Source organism: Prionailurus viverrinus, chromosome B3, assembly GCF_022837055.1.
Source record: "Prionailurus viverrinus isolate Anna chromosome B3, UM_Priviv_1.0, whole genome shotgun sequence".
Lineage (NCBI taxonomy): Eukaryota > Metazoa > Chordata > Mammalia > Carnivora > Felidae > Prionailurus > Prionailurus viverrinus.
In genome coordinates, this window is record NC_062566.1 from 12,365,766 (window position 1) to 12,386,828 (window position 21,063).

A 21,063-nucleotide genomic window follows, 5' to 3' on the forward strand; every position below is an offset into this window, starting at 1 on the left:
CCCAGTCTGTGGTATTTGGTTATGGCAGTCTAGCCAACTAATACGTGCACCAATATTAGTTTATGAATTGTAACCAATGCATCACAATATGTTAATAATAGAGGAAGTGTGTGTGTGTGTGTGTGTGTGTGTGTGTGTGGAGGAGGGTGGGGGATATGGGAGAACTCTGTACTTTCTCAATTTTCCTGTAAACCTAAAACTGCTCTTAAAAAAAGCCTATTAATGTTTTTAATGTACTAGGTATTTTTAAAAATTAAGTTGGACGCTTACCTCATATCACAAAAATTAATTCAAGATGGATCTAGGCATAAATATAAGTTAAAACTATACAGCTTTCAGGGGTGCCTGCGTGGCTCAGTTGTTTATGCATCCAACTCTTGGTTTCAGCTCAGGTCATGATCTCACATTTTGTGGGATCGAGCCCCATGTCAGCGCGCAGCTTGCTTGGGATTTTCGCCCTGTCTCTCTGTCCCTCCCCTGCTCATTCATTCTCTCTCTCTCTCTCTCTCTCTCTCTCTCTCTATCTCAAAATAAATAAATAGACTTAAAAAAAAACTATAAAGCTTTCAGAAGAAAATAAAAAAGAAAATCGTCACAGAGTTCTGAGGGAGTCAGAGAGTTCTTAAATTCAATACCAGAAGCACAATCAATTGACAAATCTGACTTCATCGAAATTCACTTTTGTACTTCAAAGGAAACTGTAGGGAAGTGTTTATGAATCACATTTCTGATAAAAAAAAAAGACATATCCAGACTATATAAACAACAGTTATAATTCAACAAAAAGAAAACAAACAACCAATTAAAAATGGACACATGAAACACTACAGTTTCAGGGATCATTTAAGTCTCTCGGAACATGCAGAGTAGCCTTGATCAGTGACAACCAAGGAAATTATTTGCTGAGAACACTTGCATTTGGTTTAGGACTTCAGATCGGTGGCCATTTGCTGGAAGAGTACAAGGAAAACATTGAATTCCTAAAGCTACTTAGAATCGGATGACTTTATGTTCAGGGATAGGTAACTCTTACCTAACCGAGTTGAATGTTTGTTTCAGCGCCATATGGAATAACGACTCTCAGTGGCTCCCCCCCCCCCATTTTTTTTTTCTGGAAACATGTGAGACACAATGTCTGCTGTTCCCAGCTATCTTTCTTGGCTATCATTCTCTCAATGTGCATTAAGTTCTTCTATCAACCACCATTAAGGTCTGGTACATCAACACTAAAAACTGATCACTGTAGAAAGAAAAAACCCGTTGCAAGTTTAACCTTAACATGTTTGAAAGTCTGAAAGCAGAACTTGCCTTGTAAGTTAAGTAAGTGAGTAAATAAATAAATAAATAAATAAATAAATAAGAACGGACTGATGATCTGAATAGGCACTTCTTCAAAGAAGACAAATGGTTAACAATCAGGGGAAAGACACTCAACATCATTAGCCATTAGGAAAACGAAAATGAAAACCACAATGAAATGCTACTTTTGACCTACCATAAAAATGGCTATAATCAAAAAGACAAGCAATAATAAGTGGTGACAAGATGTGGAGAAATTGAAACTGTCACATAATGCGGATGGGAATGTATAATGGTAAGGCCACTTGGTCAAATAATTTGACAGTTTCTTAAAGTTAAACATACGCTTATCAAATGAACCACCAATTCTATTCCTGGGAACCTAATACATGCTACAATTTGGATGAACCTCAAAAACATTAAGTAAAAGAAGCCAGACACAAAGGACCACATATTGTATCATTCCATCTAGATGAAATGTCCAGGAAACACAAATTGATGGAGATGGAGAGCAGATAGGGGATTGCCTAGAGCTGGGATGGAAACACAGATTGACAGTAAACAGGCTACTTTCTGGGGTAATGGAAATATCCAAAATCTGGATGGTGGTGATGGTTACACAACTCTCTAAATTTTTTAGAAATCACTTACCATCGGCGAATTTTACGGGGTGTAAAATTATCCATCTATGAAACTGATGTTTAAAAGATACAATGATGGGCACCTGGGTGGTTCAGTCGGTTAAGCGTCCAACTTCAGCTCAGGTCATGATCTCATGGTTCATAGGCTCGAGCCCCACATCAGGCTCTGCGCTGACAGCTCAGAGCCTGGAGCCTGCTTCGGATTCTGTCTCCCTCTCTCTCTTCCCCTCCCCTGCTCGCGGTCTGTCTCACTCTCTCAAAAATAAATTAACATTAAAAACATTAAAAAAATAAAAATAAAAAACAAAAGATACAATGAATTGTATTTAAAATGATATGGAGTTACATGAAAAGGATACAATCAAGTGTAGAAAGAGAAAAATAGTAACCTTACAGTGGAGAAACCCATCAGATACCTCCCTTCAGTGATCAAGGTGAACATCGCCAACAGTAATGTAGGTATCATGTGCCTTCATGTTTGATGTGAGCATGTGAGGACAAGGACACTTCACTTTCCCCCAAACTCATATCCTAGGATAATCATGTGAAAATATCAGACAGACCTAAGTTAAGGAACATTCCACAAATCCCCTGACCAGTACTCCTCAAATGTGTGCAGGTCATGAAAGACAAGGAGACCCAAGAAATGGTTACAGATTAAATGAGGAAACTAAGAAGGTATGGAAAATATAGGCAAGGTGGTATCCTGGATCAGACCCCATAAGAGAAAAAGGACGTGGCTGAAAAATTAACCAACGTAAAAAAAAAAATTAACCAACGTTAATTTCTTAGTATTCATCCCTATACTGTGGTTACTGTGGTTACATAAGATGTTACCAGCAAGGGGAGGTAGGTAAAGGGTATTTAATAGGAACTCTCTGAACTATCTTTACAACTCTTCCATAAATCTAAAATTATTTCAAAATGAAAAGCTGGGGGAGTCTAGGGGGCAGAAGAAACAAAAGCACTCCACCAGCTCTTTCTAAAGGCCAATCACACCTTCAGGCCAGTCAAATAAAATCTTTCTTCTAACATCAATTCCCAAAGCCAAAGAATTGGCTTGGCTTGGCTTGGTTTGGCTTGGCTTGGCATGGGGCACAGGCAATGAGCTTGCTGTAGGCCAATGAACTCTCCACTCATAATCAGAATATAAAGTCCAAGGAAATCATGCCACATAGCATGGAACGGTTGGTAAGAACCCCAGCAGTGATTTCATTCATTCTACCCATTTTACAGACATGACAGCTAACAGGGTCAAGAAAGGTGAAAACACACACACACACACACACACACACACACACACACACACACACAAAGGGCTTGGCTCCTTTCTGTCAGTAACAATTGCCCAACTACCTCTCCTCAGCTCACAAAGAGTCTATTGATCCCACAGCAAATTCAGACCAACCCACACCACCATAGTAACTGATGGCAGAACAGAGTCAAGAACCAAGACCTCTGGTGTCCCCTTCCTTCCTTCTGGCTGCTCCATGTCCAATATTGCCTTCAATGGCTACACAGGTTGTCTATACCTAACAACACTTAGAAGAGTAAAGCATATCCCAGATGGGCACTGTTCAAAATTGGAATAAAGATGCTATCTCTCAGGCAAGTTTAAATATCCAGAAAGGTCGTTTACCTGAGGATAACTGGTCCTGAAAAAAAAGGTGATGGGAACAGATCCATTGAGTCCACAATTCATAGTAAATGGTGGGAGTAACAAAACAAAACAAGACAAACAAAAAAACTATGGTAAAGCACAAACCAGTCAGAATGACCAGCCCAAGGACGACCAGGTGCCTGAGTCGGCTGGGCGTCAGACTCTCGATCTCGCTTCAGGTCATGATCTCACGTTTCATGGGTTCAAGCCCCATGGTGGGCTCTACGCTGACAGCATGAAGCCTGCTTGGAATTCTCTCTCCCTCTCTCTCTGTCCCTACCCCATTCATGCTCTCTCTCTCTCAAAATAAATAAGTAAACTTAAAAAAAAAAAAAAAAGAATGGCCAACCCAATTGGCTAAAATGGCAGTAGGATGAGATTATTTTAACCATAAATGCTGACAGGAAAAAAAAAAAAACAAGAGAAGATGAAAATTAACAAGCCAAGCATCAGAATTTAAAAGGTCAGAAGAGAAGAGAAGAGAGACCCAAAGAAAATAAAGGGAAGGAGACAAGGAGGATAGAAATTTATAAAATAGAACACAAAAATACAACACGAACTATTTAAAAAAAAAGAGTTGCTAAAGTAAGAAAAAATGAATACCCCATACATAAAGCACATTAGGAATTAAAATAAAGATATCACTATGGATGTGGCAGAAATTTCGAAGGTAAGAGAATACAATAAATAACTATGCCAATAAACTTGAAAAGAGAGGAAAAGGACAAATTCCTAGGATAAAACAACCCACCAAAACTGATTAAAAATAAAAAAATAAAAAAAACAGATAAACTAACCTGTCCTATGAGCATTGAAAACATGGAATCAGAAGTTTCAACCTCTCCCACAGTGAACACACCAGGCCAGGTGGCTTTAACTTCTATCGTAGGTTGGTAGAACTTCTTATCAACCTTCCAGAGGAAAGCCTTCCAGAGAACAGAGAGAATATTCTCCAGCCTCATCTATGAGTACAGTACAACTTTTTAAGGCAAAAGAAAGAATGGCCAAGGATAGGAAAAATAACAGTAATTCTTGAACATAAAATAAAAAAAGCTTAACCCAGTATTAACAAACTGAATTCAACAGGGTACACAAAGTTAACTTAGATCGCTGTAAGGGGCTGGATTCTCTGCTCACCACCCTGGCTGTTCCTGAAGATATGCATGACCGGTAAGGTATCTACGATGAAACCATGACCAAGGGGCATGAACTAACACTGCACATAATGATGACTTTACCTTCAACAGCCTGGGAGGACCTGAAGAAGATACCTCTGAGAGAAGGAGACAAAACCTAACAGACTGAACGATGTGATGCCAACAGACTGTCCACTAAAAATACACACCCAACAAAACACAGAAAAAAGACCAGGAGGGTTACTTCACAAAGACAGGAGTGAATTCTTGGAATACCTAAGACAGAATTCACAGATGGTGCACCATGGGCAAATGATAGCAACAGGCAGCCAGAAAGTAATGGAAGAAACTGTATCTGCTTCAAACAGAGAGATTTGTCAGAAGGAAGATATAACAGGCAGGTGGCAAGACAACAGTCACAGCGTATTCCCACTGCCAGCTGTTTTTGAGAACTGAGATCTGGGCACCAGGAAAGTAATGATGTGGGGCCGCAAGGCACAAAATAACCAAGTGCCCGGCCAAAAGCAATGCTGCTCTTGGTGCATTTCCTTTTGCAAAGTAGCATTTGTGGGGGCTATGAAGCATCTGTCCAGGTCTGTCCTGTTAAACATAAGAAAATCTGTATCCGGGGCACCTGGGTAGCTCAGCTGGTTAAGCATCCAACTTTGGCTCAGGTCATGATCTCACAGTTCATGAGTTCGAGCCCCATGTCTGGCTTTTCACTGACAGTGCAGAGCCTGCTTGGGATTCTCGCTCCTTCTCTCTCTCTCTCTCTGCCCCTCCCCCATTCTCTGTCTCCCTCTCTCTCTCTCAAAATAAATAAAATAAATTTTTAAATAAAAAAATAGATAAACTTAAAGAAAATCTGTATCAGTAATTCGCCTCCTTTACAGATTACAGGAGAAAGAACAACTCCAGTTCAACATTACACTGGACCCTGCACATTATCCACTCCATATGGCATAAAATACGGAAAAATCATAAAAGCAAAAGAAACTACCGAGAAATTATAAAACTAAGAGGGAAAGTTTCGCAAGGTCAGCGGACGTAAGACCAACACATAAGAAGGAGGTGGCATTTCTATCTACGAACAACAACCAGAAAATAGGCTTTAAAATAAGATGATATTTTGTAGCCACAGGATCAGCAACCACAACAAACCTGGACAATACCAATGCTGATAAAGACGTGAAGAAACAAAAACTTTTTGCAGGTGATGGCATACATGCGTACGGCCATTTTGGAAGACAGCTATGCACCCCGGGGGGGAAGTGGAGGGTATGACTCACCTACAGCTAGCAGTTCCTCTCATAGGTATACACCCTCGAGCAGCGTTGATCAAATATTTTCTCATTATCACCAACCTAACGAGCCTTCAGAGGCATTTCCTCCTAATCGCCAACCCCCCCCACCACCAAATTAAATACCAAGGAATAAGGCTTTGTTGGGTTGAGGTTTGGAGAGCCACAGACCATTGTATTATCTATGATTCTTTTGCTCCCCAAGAAAGAATGGTTTAGCTTGTTGGGGACAATACCAACCCACTGAGAATGCATGCCTTGGATGAGTGGTTCTAAAACCTCAGAGGGTCGATGGGATCACTTGGAGGGCTTGTTAAGACAGATTGCTAGGCCCCACTCCACCGCCAGGGTTTCTGAAGCAGCAGATCTTGGACAGAGCCTGAGGGTTCCTGGAGCCCATAACAGGTGAGCAGCACAAACTGGGTGCTGGAGCACACCATCTGTTACGCATGATCCTCTGTGCAGTAATGAAGGGCTGCCTGGTGGTCTTGACCAGAAGTATCCAGGCCAGACTAAGCCTTCATAAACAGGATGGATTACGATGGGGTGTCTACCCAGCCCACAGTCCTTTAAAACGGCCCCTGCCCCAGCCTCAGTTAAGGAATGAAGGCTAGGTGGCCATATCTAGACCACAAAAGCCAGTCCACCCATCCACAGTCAGTTGAGTGGAGAGGTGGACCCATGGTCCACAAGAAACCAATCCATAGGCCAGCTGGACCAATCTGATTCTTTTGAGGGAACTTAAAATAAAGTAAAACTAGGACTACAATAGATCTTGGCCCTTTAAGGCAGTACAGGTAGAGGCCCAGTGGGCATGATGGCAAACTCAAGTCAAGGTTACGAGGAAGAAGGAGGGGCGCCGAGGTGATTCAGTTAAGCGTCCAACTCTTGATTTTGGTAAAGGTCATGATCTCACGGTTCATGAGTTTGAGCCCCACAACGGGCTCTGCACTGACAGTGTGGAGCTTGCTTGGGATTCTCTCTCTCTCTCTCTGCCCCTCCTCTCTCTCTCTCTAAACAAATAAATTTTAAAAAGTTAAGAAGAGAAAGCAGGAGACGTAAGTGTGTGAAGGAAGCTGTTTGCAAGGATAAACGTGCAGCAGCCGCTGATACACATCCCAGCATGGGAAGGCAGGCTGTGTCCCGTGCTCTTCCCTGCAGACTCCAACACCCCATCTTCAGGCACATGACGGGACCCCCATTCCTCACAACAGCGGCCGTGTCTCGTCGGGCAGCAGCGTCAGTACCTGGACCAACACCATGCTCTCGCCACGCACGCCACGTTGGCTACTTATGATTCCACCGAAGTCCAGAAGATGGCACAAGGGGGTCCTGCCTGACGACACAACCCCGCAGGAGGTGCCTGGGGCACTGGGCGTCTGGGGGAGGGGGAACAGAAGAAGCCCCACCCCCCTGCCCCCCTTCGAGGAGCAGGGCAGCTGAGGCCACTTCATGGCATCGCTGCCGTCACCCATGCCTGTCTGGATTGCAAATCACCTAATTTAATGCTTTTAAGTGCCGCTCCTGGTTTTATGATTTGCATTAGCGTCGGGCTTTCAGGAATCTGAAATATAAAGCTGTTCTTTTCAGATTTTTATACAAAAGCAAAATACTTCCCAGCTCGGCCTTAAATTGGCCAGCTCTCCACTTACAGTCTGGCATTTTCTTCCCTTGAATGCTAACAGTCTTGTGGACTAGTGGTTTGAGAACAGAAGTTAAAGTAAAACCTCATTAGTTTTGATTATCTGGGGCTGGGGGAGAATTTCAACATAAAATAGTGAAATGGCTGAAGTGTCAATATTTCTTAAGAAAGGCAATCACTGAACGGCCAAATGAAGGGAGAAATTCAAACCAGCCTGTAAAGAAAATGGTCCCAAAGAGAGGTCTACCTGAAAAGCTCTCATTCGGTCTGTACAAAGGCACTTGTTTCAAACTGAATGTGCTCCTCAGCAATACAGAGGCACAAACTACTGATCTACACATGGATTTGGATGAATCTCAAAGCCATTATGCTGAGTGAAAACAGTCTCAAAATTTTACAAACTATATGATTCCATTATATGACATTCTAGAAAAGACAATACTATAGTGATGGAGAACAAAGCAGTGGTTGCTGGGATTTCCTATGGTGGCAGGGAGGGTAGCGGATGACTAGGGATAACATGAAAGAGGTTTTGAGGGATGGTGGATTTTATTCTGTATTTTTTTTCTTTTTGAGAGAGAGAGAGAGAGAGAGAGAGAGAGAGAGGGTACAAGCAGGGGAGGGGCAGAGGGAGAGGGAGGGAGAGAATCGTAAGCAGGCTTCATACTCAGCATGGAGTGTAACGCAGGGCTCAATGTCACAACTGTGAGATCATGACCTGAGCCAAAATCAAGAGTCATATGCTTAGCCGACTGGGCCACCCAGCCGTCTCATTCTGTATTTGAATTATGGTTGTAGTTACATGAATCTATACATAAGTCAAAATTCATAGAACTGTAAAGCCAAAAAAAGGGTCAATTTTATTGTCTGATAAATTTTTTAAATACTTAAAAGTATGTGCCAAGAATGTGCCTAGAAACAATGCATACTTTTTTTTAATGTTCATTTATTTTGGAGAGAAACAGAGACAGAGACAGAGAGACAGAGAGTAGGGGAGGGGCAGAGAGAGAGGGAGATACAGAATCTGAAGCAAGCTCCAGGCTCTGAGCTGTCAGCACAGAGCCCAACGCGGGGCTGGAACCCAAAAACCTCAAGATCGTGACCTGAGCCGAAGTCAGATGCTTAACCAAAGTCAGATGCTTAAATAGGTGAACCCTGGCCCCTGTGATCCAACTGATGCAATGAATCTGCACATTTTCTCTTCCTCTCAGAATGAAATTATACACTGAAGCCCAGTTTGAGCTAAGTTAACAGATATTCTGAATCCAAAGGATCTAATCTCATGAAGAGAAATTGTAGCGGTACAAAGTTGAGAAGGATGCCATGTGCTATGCCCATACCCTAAGCACCAACATGAAAACTATACATAATGCCACATGACAAGCACCAAAGACAAAGCCGAGACTGACGAAACAACCGTTCTGAACTTGTAACTACAAACTCCTCCTGTAGTCCACGACTCCACATGTATCTGCCAGTGATTTTTCATAAATCATGTGTGCAAATAATAAAGCATAATAAAATAGATCTATTCCCTTTCTAAATTATGGGGTTTTTTGGCCTACTTGGATGCTGCTGGTATCAATCATTTCTTAATTTATCAAAATAAATCCCTCTCTCAGATTATAGAAAGACATGGGAAAGATAGGAAAAAAAATTCTATGATCCATACCCGAACAGAGTCCCCAGCAGATAACGGTGGTGGAATGAAATGCTCATGCAAATCCCCACATGTAATAACTGTTTAAGAAATGTATTTAAGAAATCATTGAAAGATACCACAGGGCACCCAAAAGCACATAGGGGCCAGAGGAAAATTTAACTTCAGGAAATTGTGACTGGAATAGGGAAGACCTACGAGTTTGCAGCTTACTGGCCATGAGTAACTCAACCCCCAATGCTACAGAAAACATTGGTGGGAAAAGCTGAAATGCTACCAGCTAAAGTGTCAGAGATCAGATTCAGAATTAGGAAAGCAGTTGGGAATTTATTTTATTATTTTTTTTTAATGTTTATTTTTTGAGAGAGACAGAGAGTAGGAGCGGGGGAGGAGGAGAGAGAGAAGAGGACAGAGGATCTGAAGAAGGTTGTGTACTGACAGCAGAGAGCCTGATGCAGGGCTCAAACCCACGAACAGTGAGATCATGACCTGAGCCATAGGCAGACGCTTAACCGACTGAGCCACCCAGGCGCCCCTGAAAGCAGTTGGGAATTTAAAGGGAAAGACCTAGCAGCAGGAGAATGACAGAATGAGCTAGACTCAAATTCTGAGCAACTGCCCAAATCCTTGGCTTATAGCTGACCTACACATAAGCGAAGGAGCCCCCAGGGAACCCAACAAGAAAAAAGTCAAAGACCAGAAAGATATCCACTTTCAAAAAAATGGAACTACACAGGATTAAATCATCTGTGAGTTTGATGCTTTTCTCAACCATAAACATTCCTCAACTGAGGCAGCTCAAGTGGCAGAGAGCTGAAGCCAAATGGGCTTGAACAGTGAAAGTACAGAGCCCCAAACCAGCAGCAGGAAAAAACAACAACAACAACAACAACAACAACGAAATACCAACAACAACAAAAAACAACAACAACAACAAACCCTCAGGAGAGGTAAGCTAAATCCAAATCTTTGACCACCAAATCTACAGCCACAGGGAAGATCCCTACAGGGCTAGGCTAAAGAAACAGCCACAGGAAGTCAAACAAACAGATGTTAACAGCTGCACATCACAAAGGAGACAAAGTCTATTGTTTGAATCCAGGCAAATTGAATGACTACTAGGTCAAAAATCTAAAAATCCTGAGAAAACACATGCACACAATAGCTATAATGTTGGTATACTATAGCTGCAACATCTAATTTTCAACTAAAAATTATTCAACATGAAGAAAACAAGAAAGTGTGACCCATACTCAGGACAAAAAAAAAAAAAAAGGCAGTCAATATAACTCACTTTAAATAGACCTAGATGTTGCATTTTGCAAAGGCCTCAAAACAGCTTTACAAATATATTCAAAGAATTAAAATAATTCAAAAAATTAAAGGGAAATATATAGAAAATCTCAACAGAGAAATGGCAACTGCAAAATAATATATAAATTCTAGAGTTAAAAGTATAACTAAAAATTTTCAATGGCTCAACAACAAATTGGAGACAGCAGATGAACTTGAATATATACCAGTAGAAATTACCCAACAAAGAGAGAAAAATGTTTGAAGAAAAATGAACAAAACCTCTAAGACACAACTTAAGACATTATGAAGTACCTCACATACATACAACTAGAACCCCAGGAAAGGAAGAATGAAAGTAGCATAAAAAACAAATTGAAGAAATAATGGCCAAAAACTTCCAAAAGATGGTAGATAAATTAAAGATTCAAGGAACTCAACAAACCCCCAAAAAGATAAACAAAAATAAAATCATTCCTAGATATACCACAGTCAAACTACAAAAAAAGCAGTCAGAGAAAAACTATGTGTTATGTATGAGGGAATAACAATAAATAATCGGATGACTTCTCACCAGAAACTATGAAAGCCAGAAGAGACTGGAAAAACATATTAAAAGCACTTAAGGAAAAAAAAAAAGCTTTCATTAATAATTCTATATCCAGCTAAACTATCCTTCAAATATGCCCATGAAATAAAATATGTTTTCAGTAAACAAAGACTGTTTTTTTGTTGCCAACAGAACTGCACTACAACAAATTCTAAAAGAAGTACTTTAGCCTGTAGGAAAAATGACACTGGATGACAACTGGGACCTATATTAAAAACATTTTTCTAAATGGGGCACCTGCATGGCTCCATCAGCTGGGCGTCCAACTTCAGCTCAGGTCATGATCTTGCGGTTGGTGGGTCGAGCCTCACATCGGGCTCTGTGCTGACAGCTCAGAGCCTGGAGCCTGCTTTGGATTCTGTGTCTCCCTCCCTCTCTCTCTGCCACTCCCCCACTCACACTTTGTCTCTGTCTCTCTCAAAAATAAATAAATGTTAAAAAATTTTTTCGAAAAAATTTTTTCTAAAGGTAAGTATGTGAGTAACTATTTTAACTATATTTTTCTTTTATTTTTTAATCTCTAAAAGATATAACTACTTTATTAAAAACTATTAATCAACATTGATAGGTTTATAAAATAAACAGATCTAATATATAACAATACTCTATGTAAATAAAATGAGGGGTAAACAAAAATACACCATTGCAAGATTTCTATATTTTACCTGAAGTAATTCAATATTAAATCTAAGTAAATTGGGAAAAGTTTAAGACGTATATGTAATCCTGGAGCAACATCTAAAAAATTTTAAATGCAAAAATATAGAACTAGAAAGCCAACAGAGAAATTAACATGAAATACTAAAAAACATCTGATTAAAATAAAAGAAGATATAAAGGAGGGACAGAGGAACAAAAAAAAAAAAAAACACAAAACACAAAACAAACTGCAAGAGGAAAGGCCTAAGTACAACCAAATCAATAAATAAATGTAAACGGACTAACATCCCAATCAAAACATAGACATTATTTTTCTTAGATGAAAGAGAGAAAGCACATTCACACATTAGCAGGCAGGGGCAATGGGAAAGGGAGAGAGAACCTCAAGCAGGTTCCATGCTCAGCATAGAGCCAGATGTGGGCCTCCATCCCACGACCCAGGATCATGACCTGAGCTGAAATCAAGAGTGGGACCCTTAACTGACTGAGCTACCCAGGTGTCCCAAAAGCACTGGGGCACTTTTAAGACTAGATTTAAAACCAAAGAGTCAATTGTACGCTGTCAATAAAATATATGCTTCAAATAATAAAGACATAAACAGACTAAACATAAAAAGCTACAAAGAATGTATTCCATGCAAACAGTAACTATAATAAAAATGAAGTGGCTATATATTAATATCAAACAAAATAGACTTTATAATAGATATTAGTGAAGACAATGGGAACTTCAAAACAATAAGATGGTCAATACATCAGATGGGTAGAACAATTATAAATATAGATTTGACTCATAACAAAGCTTCAAAACACATAAAGTAAAAACTGATAGAACTAAAATGAGGAAAAGATTAATTCATAATCATAAAGTCTTCAACAAACTCTGAAATTGATAGAACTAGACAAAAAATATCAGTAACAGTGCAGAAAATCTGAATGATATTATCAATCACTTAACCCAACTGACATTTCCAGAACACTAAACCAATACCTGCAGAATACACACATTCTTTCAAGTCCACAGGGAATGTCTACCAATATAGACCATATACTGGGCCATTACACAACTCTCAATAGTTTTTAGAATATTAAAATGCAACGGACTACATTCTCATACTGCAACAATTCAATTAGAAACAAATAAATAAATAAATAAATAAATAAATAAATAAATAAAACATCTGGAATAGCCCCCAAATATCTGGAAATTAAAAACCACTTTAAAACAACTCATAAAAATGACAATGTAAACTAGAAAATATTTGAACTGAATAATAATGAAAAGTGGTAAACTGATAAGACAGACTTCATCAAAATATTAAAATGTTTGCTCTTTGAAAAATACTGTTGTGCCAAAATAAAAATGTTTTCCAATACATTATCTGATAAAGAACTTACATCTATAACATGTGGAGAAACCACGAAGCTCAATAATAAGCAAATGGCCCGGTTAAAGAAATGGACTAAAATATTTACTGACTCTCATACATTGTTGTGGGCAGTATCTATATAATTATTCTAACAGAAATAGTTTTATTCTCTCTCTAAAACTAAGCTAATCAAGCAACAGCAGTTATTAAAAAAAAAAAAAGATCTAAGGTGTACTTCATGAAGCAGACCATCAGGAACCCCTGTGGTACCATCAGACTTATACATTCAGTGGCCAATAACCAAGGCAAACTGGAGTTTGAGAAGGGTCAGTCCTGAAACAGAGAAGCTGTCCCCTGAAGACAAAACCAAATGCTTTGAGCAGAATGAGGCCATTGAGGCAGTCCTTGATGCCATGGCACAGGAAGGCCAATGTCGGGGAGATGACAAAGTGAATTTTCATGGTGGATGGCCATCTCTATGAACTTGATGGATGAATGCCTTTTCTGGTAAACCAGCTGCAAAGGTCTGCAGAGAATTCACTGAGCGTGAGCAAGGGGAGGTCCGCTTTTCTGCTGTGGCACTCTGCAAGACAGCCTGATGCCCTAGGAGAGGGATATAGCTTTTATCATCCCTCTTCCGTTCAGCGTGGAACCTGTCCCCACAATGCAGTCTAAAATGTTTCAGTACTTGTGGAACACAGCTGTTCTCCTTTGGTTTTGCAGATACCCTCTTACCCTCAACCACACCCAAACACCAGCAGAGTTCAGTTGTCGATCAAGCAAAGTTTGATATAAGCTTCAGATGGCGAAGCATTCTCCCCCAGTGTAGGTATTGTACCTCAATAACTAATGTTTTAAATGGCTACTTTGGTTTGTGTCTGTAAGTTAAGGCCTTGGATGTGGTTTAATTGTTTGTCCTTAAAAGAAATGAAACTTTTTTGCTGATTAATATAAAAAAATTTAAAAAGAAAAAGTTTTAATTGGCAATGTATACCAGAAGTCTGTATTTTCTTTATTTGATTTTATACTGGTTTGGTACTTCCCAAATGCAATAAATTGTTGAGTAACTAAAAGTCAATTGCCACTTAAAAGATCAGCTCATGGATGAAAACAACATGACCCAGGAAGCAGCTTCAGAGAACTTTCCAGCAAATTCGTGGAATTCATCAAAAATGAAGAGGAAGCAGAAATCCAAGCACCTTAGTCTGATCATCAGACTCAGCTTGACATCTTAAGGTCCTCCCCTTCACTCTGAGGTCTGGGTCTGCTTTTGGGAAGAACGAGGCAGCCACAACCAACCTGTACTTCATCCTCACAAAACGATGCCCTGGTTTATCGCTGCTACAAGGTGCAACAGAAGGTGCTGGAGAGATAAGGTCACACACTCCTTTCACCCATTGCTGTGGTTCTCACACATCAAGGTGGGATCTGTTAACCATTTTCACTATGAGTAGGATGTCTATGGCACAAATGATACTGTGACAGATTTAAGACCAGCCATTTATTAGAAAATGAAAGAGGGGGGCACCTGGGTGGCTCAGTTGGTTAAGCGTCCGACTTCGGCTCAGGTCATGATCTCATAGTCCATGGGTTCAAGCCCCGCATCAGGCTCTGTGCTGACAGCTCAGAGCCTGGAGCCTACATCAGATTCTGTGTCCCCTCGCTTCTCTCTTTGCCCCTCTCCTGCTCATGCTCTGTCTCGCCCTGTCTCTCAAAAATAAATGTTAAAAAAAAATGTTTAGAAAGTGAAAGAGGAAGTTTCCCTTCCATTTTAATTATTCTCTGGATCTCTTGGTCTATCAAAAATAAATGACCAAGGGGCGCCTGGGTGGCGCAGTCGGTTAAGCGTCCGACTTCAGCCAGGTCACGATCTCGCGGTCCGGGAGTTCGAGCCCCGCGTCAGGCTCTGGGCTGATGGCTCAGAGCCTGGAGCCTGTTTCCGATTCTGTGTCTCCCTCGCTCTCTGCCCCTCCCCCGTTCATGCTCTGTCTCTCTCTGTCCCAAAAATAAATAAAAACGTTGAAGGAAAAATTTTAAAAAAAAAATAAATAAATAAATGACCAAAGAACAGAGCCACTTGGAAAAGCAAAATGGTGCGCTGAAATCCAAGAGTAAATGGCTATGGTGATCAAAGGAGCGGAAAGACACAGGTACTTAAGTGTGTATGACTGACCTTGACAAATAATTAACTAAAGGAGTTGTTTGCATGGGAAACTGGTCATCTCACACTGAGCTGGGGGGAAAAAAGGGAGAAATGCAGATTTACTCCATTCTGGACAGGTGGATCAAACACACAATATGAATGTAGCTCAATACCACAATCAGCCTTTCGATCCCCTGAGAAAAACACTTAACTCAAGAGAACAGCATCTCTGTGGTGGTTCCCTGGGAAACTTCATTCTTGCTAAAATTTAGAACTCAATAAGAACTAAAGGAGAGAGCTGGGACCATTTGGATTAGAGATGTTGACAGCCTTTAAATATTCAAGAAACTATTAAAGAAAGCAACTTTAAAGACGAGAGCAATCCCTGAGGCAAAATGGTCTAGTATCACACTCACTTCTTGTCACAGCCCCTAAAAAATAAGTCCCAGTATTTTACCCTAACCTTATTATCATGGCCGACCTCCCCCTCTTCTGAGGTAATGTCTATAAATCTTGGCATCCAGTGTGTTTTTTTCGGCACATGTCAGCTGTTAGCAATGGTATTTTTCCTGACAGCTAATTGGTAACATTAAAGAAAAGAAATGAAGAGCACTGTGCTTGCAAAGTCATGTTACACCATTAACAGCAATAAGCATTTTATGAGGGACATGGCAGTGCCTGCGAATCAAAAGAACACGCTTTTCACCCTATTTGCCAGTAGACTGAGAATTGAGAAAATGAAATCCATACCTTGGGTTTATTTACAGGACAGCTGAATTAGCAACACTTCCTGTGCCAGAATATTCTCTCCAAGGAAACTTGTGCTAAGGGGGGTCCTCCACAGCAGGCAGACATCGAGAGCCTCCCTCACCCCGAGGGCCACGTGTCCCTTACCTTTCCTTTTGGTTGTGTAAAACCCAACAGCTGCTCCATCCCGCCACAGAATTTTCGCTTGCTCCTTCACAGGGTGAGGTAAAAAAAACATGTCCCCATCATCCAAATTTCTCTCCAATCTTCCAAAAATAACGACGTTGAGAATGAAAAGCACAATCCTTTCCCCGAATGACTGAACCTTTGAGGTGGGGGGGGGGGGGGGGCGGGGGGAGGGAGAAAAAGAAAGAAAGAAAGAACAAGCAAGTGAGAGAGGAAAATCACACGCGATAAATTTTGCACTTGGAATCAACCCACGCTTCGGGGCCAGGTGTGTGCGCCATCATTACAGGATTCCTTCCGTGCTCAGGAGCCAAACTGTGAATCATAATTTCTCACAGAGGTTTTCACAACCTTGACCTTTCGCACCCATCGGCCTCCAGGAGTGAGGGGCAGTGCCAGAGGGGCCTCCTGGGTCCCCAGGGCCACAGATGTGGAATGTAAATAGAAAGAGAGAACAATCCTTTGCTGGTCAACAAAACAGGAAGTTACCTCTGGAAGGGGCCAGGCAAGCCATTTCAGCAGATTGACTAGACATGTCTGGAAATCATCCCACCCTCCATTTTTAACAACCGCCCCAGAATTCTGACCCTCAGAAGGAGGATAAAGAATTGGGGAAGATCAATGGCTACACCAAAAGCAGATGATTTTCAATGGCTTGTGATGTGATAGATTTGGAGCACACACTAGAGTCCCAATCTCAGAGACTTACTGGGAGTCAAGGCTCATCTTGTGGCTCATCTTGTTCTAAGGCAGTAAGATGAAACCACTTCTTGCCCATCCCAATGTCACAAGTGAGGCATTTGTATGTGGTCAAGGTCAGGCCCACACAGAGTTTTAGCATTAACAAGTCAAAATGACTTTACGCTCCTCTGCCTGTTAAAATTTTCTGCATTTGTATAGCCCACAGGTGGCAAATATGTGGCATAACCAGAGGCGTCCCACTCCTACACCCACGGCAGACATAGCTAATCGATCCCAGTCTGTGCGACTGAGCCCGGATACGGTCAGAGTCCTAACTGCAGTCCTCCGGGCAACCACCAGCAAACACTTGGGATGAACCCAATCGACTATCGATGAACAGAAAGCACTGCACTCTGACAAGACCGATATGTGACAGCCTACGTGTGTGGGTATTGGTCACCCCGTCCTATGCGTCACCATGAGATCAGCAATGCCATTAACTGGGCCGTGACTTCCACCCACAAGCTCCCATTCCATTGTCACCACACGCCAGGGAGGTCCTGATTCATAGGTAAGGAAATTGAAACTCAAAGAGGGTAAGTGACTACATGTATTGATTTCCCTGCCTCATTCCAAAGAGGACTTATGACAGCTGAATGAGGGCTCTGCCAGAGACAGGCAGGCTCAAAATAGGCCAGAGCTTCTGAGTCCCAGGCCAGTGCACCTGCTATAGCCCAGCTCATGGTTCCTTTCTGCATCTTCATGCATTAGAGCTAAGACTTGGCAGGGGCACCTAGGCAGCTCAGTTAAGCACCCAAGTCTTGATTTCGGCTCAGGTCATGATCTCACGGTTTCATGAGTTCAAGCCCCGAGTCCAGCTCTGTGCTGACAGCTGCAGAGGGGTTCCCTGTTTCCCTCTCTCTCTCTCTCTCTCTCTCTCTCTACCTCTCCCCCACTTGTGCGCACTCTCTCTCTCTCAAAATAAATAAACATTTAAAAAAAGAAAAAGAACTAAGACTTTGGGAAAGTTTCACATAAGTATCTATGCTTAGTTTTATATTGAATACTTTATCCCTTAAAGTTTTATCATCATCACCATCATCACCATCATCGTCGTCATCTATGATACTGACTTTACAGCCTAGATTTGTGGGGAGCTCTTTAGCAACACCCAACCTCTTTGAGCCTCCGTTTCCTCCAGTGGTCAAGGGAGAAGATTGCCTAAGTGGTCCTTAAAACACTTGTTTTGGGGGAAGGGGAGGGGAAAAAAACACTTGTTTGCAAGTGCTCTGATAATAAAAACAAGGCAGCTTGCAGCACCCTAGCAAATGGCACAAAGTGTTCAGTGCCAATAAACTTATTAATTGGTCCAGAATGCAAAATAGTTCACCCTCATCTGGAGCCAAATCTTGAATGAGAAAAAGCTTTGTGAAAACCACACCAGCTTAACTCTGAGAAGCCACCGCAACTTTGTATCTCAGACAGTAGCAGGCCAAATCAAGTTCAGACTTTAAGAATAACGAGCTGGTCACACAAAACCTGAGTAGGGTGATGTGGGAGGTTATATTTTTCAACTTACAAAGCCAAAAAGTTCAGAGGAAAGCCAGAAGAGAAAAGCAGATTGCATCTGGCAGAAGGGAAATATCCAATCAAAAACTGGCAGGAGAAAAAGGAGAAAAAGAAAAGGCACTTAATTCGTCCAATTTCATTACAGGGGGGAAAAAAATGGGTGACATGTGATTCTGACTTAGAAACGTTTCTGAAGATACAAAACTGAGATCCAATTCTAATCCCTCAATTAGGAGCACTAATTATGTTAACAGAAAGAACATTAACCTTTTTTTTTTTTTTTTTGGTAATTTACAAAGAAGAGCTGGCTAAGAAACAAAATGTGATTAAAAGAAAAAAATAAATAAATGTCAAGACCTGAAGTTCTACAAATGGAAAGGGAAACTATCCACAGACAGTTGGGGACAGCTAGATCTTTACAACATGGTTCATTAAGTGCAAGTAACATCCAAGCTTCTTTCTGTTCACAACATAGGCCACATTTTCAGAAAATTTGGGGTTTTCTTCATCTAAACACAGAAGAATTGACACATGGAAGAAGTGACCACTCTTGTTCTCGAAAAAAAAAAAAAAATGATTTAAAGAGCAAATCAGACTCCTCCTGGCATTCAGAACACCCAGCCACTAAATACCATTGGCCCACCTGTGGAAAGGGACCAGCATAGAAACACAAACGGGTACACCAGGCCACCCCACTGGGTCCCCCACACACATTTGCTGAATCTCAAGCCATTTGCCAGTTTTGGGGGGGGACGGTGGGACCCTTTACAAAACACTATCTTTTCAGTCAGTTAAAATCGGACCTGAAAAATCCTGCTGTGTACAATTTGGGTGTAACCAGAGGGCATTATGCTAAGTGATATAAGTCTGACAAAGACAAATATTGCATGATCTCACGTGCGTGTGGAATCCGAAAAAGCCGATCTCCTAGGAACAGAGAATACAATGGCGGTGACCAGGGGCTAGAGGTGGGAGAAAAGAGAAGATGTTGGTCAAAAGGTACAAACTTCCAATTGTACGATGAATAAGTTCTGGGAATCTAGTATACAGCATGATAACATATATAGCTAATAATACTGTATTATATTAAAGTTGCTAAGAGAATAGATCGTAAATGTTCTCATCACCAAAAAATGGCAGTTATGTAATGGAATGCAGGCGTTAGCTAACGCCATGGTGAGAATCATGTTGCAATATGTAAGCGTATCAGATCAACACGTTGTACACCTCAAACTTACACAACGTTTATGTCAGATGTACCTCAATAAAGCTGGGGAGGGGGACAGGCATGAAAAAGGCAACTCACAGGCTGGGAAACAGTATTTGCAAATCGTATCTGCAATGTATGCAATAAGGACTTGTGCCCAGAATACATGAAAAAGTGTTTACAACTCAACAGTAAAAAGCCAACCAACCAATTAAAAAGGGGGCCAAGGAAGGGCACCTGGGTGGCTCAGTCGGCTGAGTGTCCGACTTCGGCTCAGCTCATGATCTCACAGCTCGTGGGTTCGAGCCCCGCGTCAGGCTCTGTGCTGACAGCTCGGAGCCTGAAGCCTGCTTCGGATTCTGTGTCTCCCTCTCTCTCTCTGCCCCTCCCCCACTCGTCCCATGTCTCTGTCTCTCAAAAACAAATAAACACTAAAAAAAATTTTTTTTTAAATAAAAAGGGGGCCAAGGATTTCAATAGACATTTTCCCAGAGAGGATATACAAATGGCCAACAAATACATGAAAAAATGTTTAACATCCTTAGCCAGAGACATACAGATCGAGACTACAATGAGATACCACTTCACACTGGGTAGGATAGATAACATTAAAAAAAAAAAAAAAAGACAGTAAGGAAGTATCAGGGACACATGGGAAGATGGACGCCCTCAGACGTTGCCAGTGGGAATGTAAGGCAGTCCCGCTTACCAGCAGTTCCACTCCTAGGTCCATACCCAAGATGACTGAAAATATATGTCCTCGCAAAAACTCGCACCCAGATGTTCATAGTGGCATTATTCAAAATGGCCAAAAAAACTGAAACAACTCAAACGTCTACCAACAGATAAATGGATGACCAAACGTGGTCTATCCATGCAGTGGGATAATACTGAGCCACAAAAAGGAATGAGGTCTGACACGTGCTACCGTGTGGAATAACCTTGAAGACCTCATGCTCCGTGAGAGCAGCCGGACCCAAAAGACTGACTACCTAGTGTATGATTCCATGGATGTGAAATGTCCAGAATGGACAAATCCGTAGAGACAAAAAGCAGATTCGTTGCCAGGGGCTGGGGAAAGACAGAAATGAGGGGTGACTGCTGATGGGTAAGGGGTTTCCTTTTGGGGTGATGAAAACATTCTGGAATCAAGTAATGGTGACTGATGTCCAACTCTGTGCAAATACTGAAAATCACTCAATTATATGCTTTGAAAGGGTGCAATTTAGAGTACACATTTATCCGCTCATTTTCTAAA

The 21,063-nt window shown here is 41.3% G+C and overlaps 1 protein-coding gene across 2 annotated transcripts in view; it reads right to left on the reverse strand.

Annotated features, from left to right (window-relative positions):
• Positions 1-21,063, reverse strand: part of LOC125167821 (protein FAM169B-like) — a 91,229-nt gene that overhangs the window by 19,041 nt on the left and 51,125 nt on the right. For both annotated transcript variants that reach the window (XM_047862564.1, XM_047862563.1), the window contains exon 5: positions 16,310-16,487. In XM_047862564.1, the coding sequence (XP_047718520.1) occupies positions 16,310-16,487 (178 nt within the window). The remainder of the gene's footprint in view (positions 1-16,309; positions 16,488-21,063) is intronic.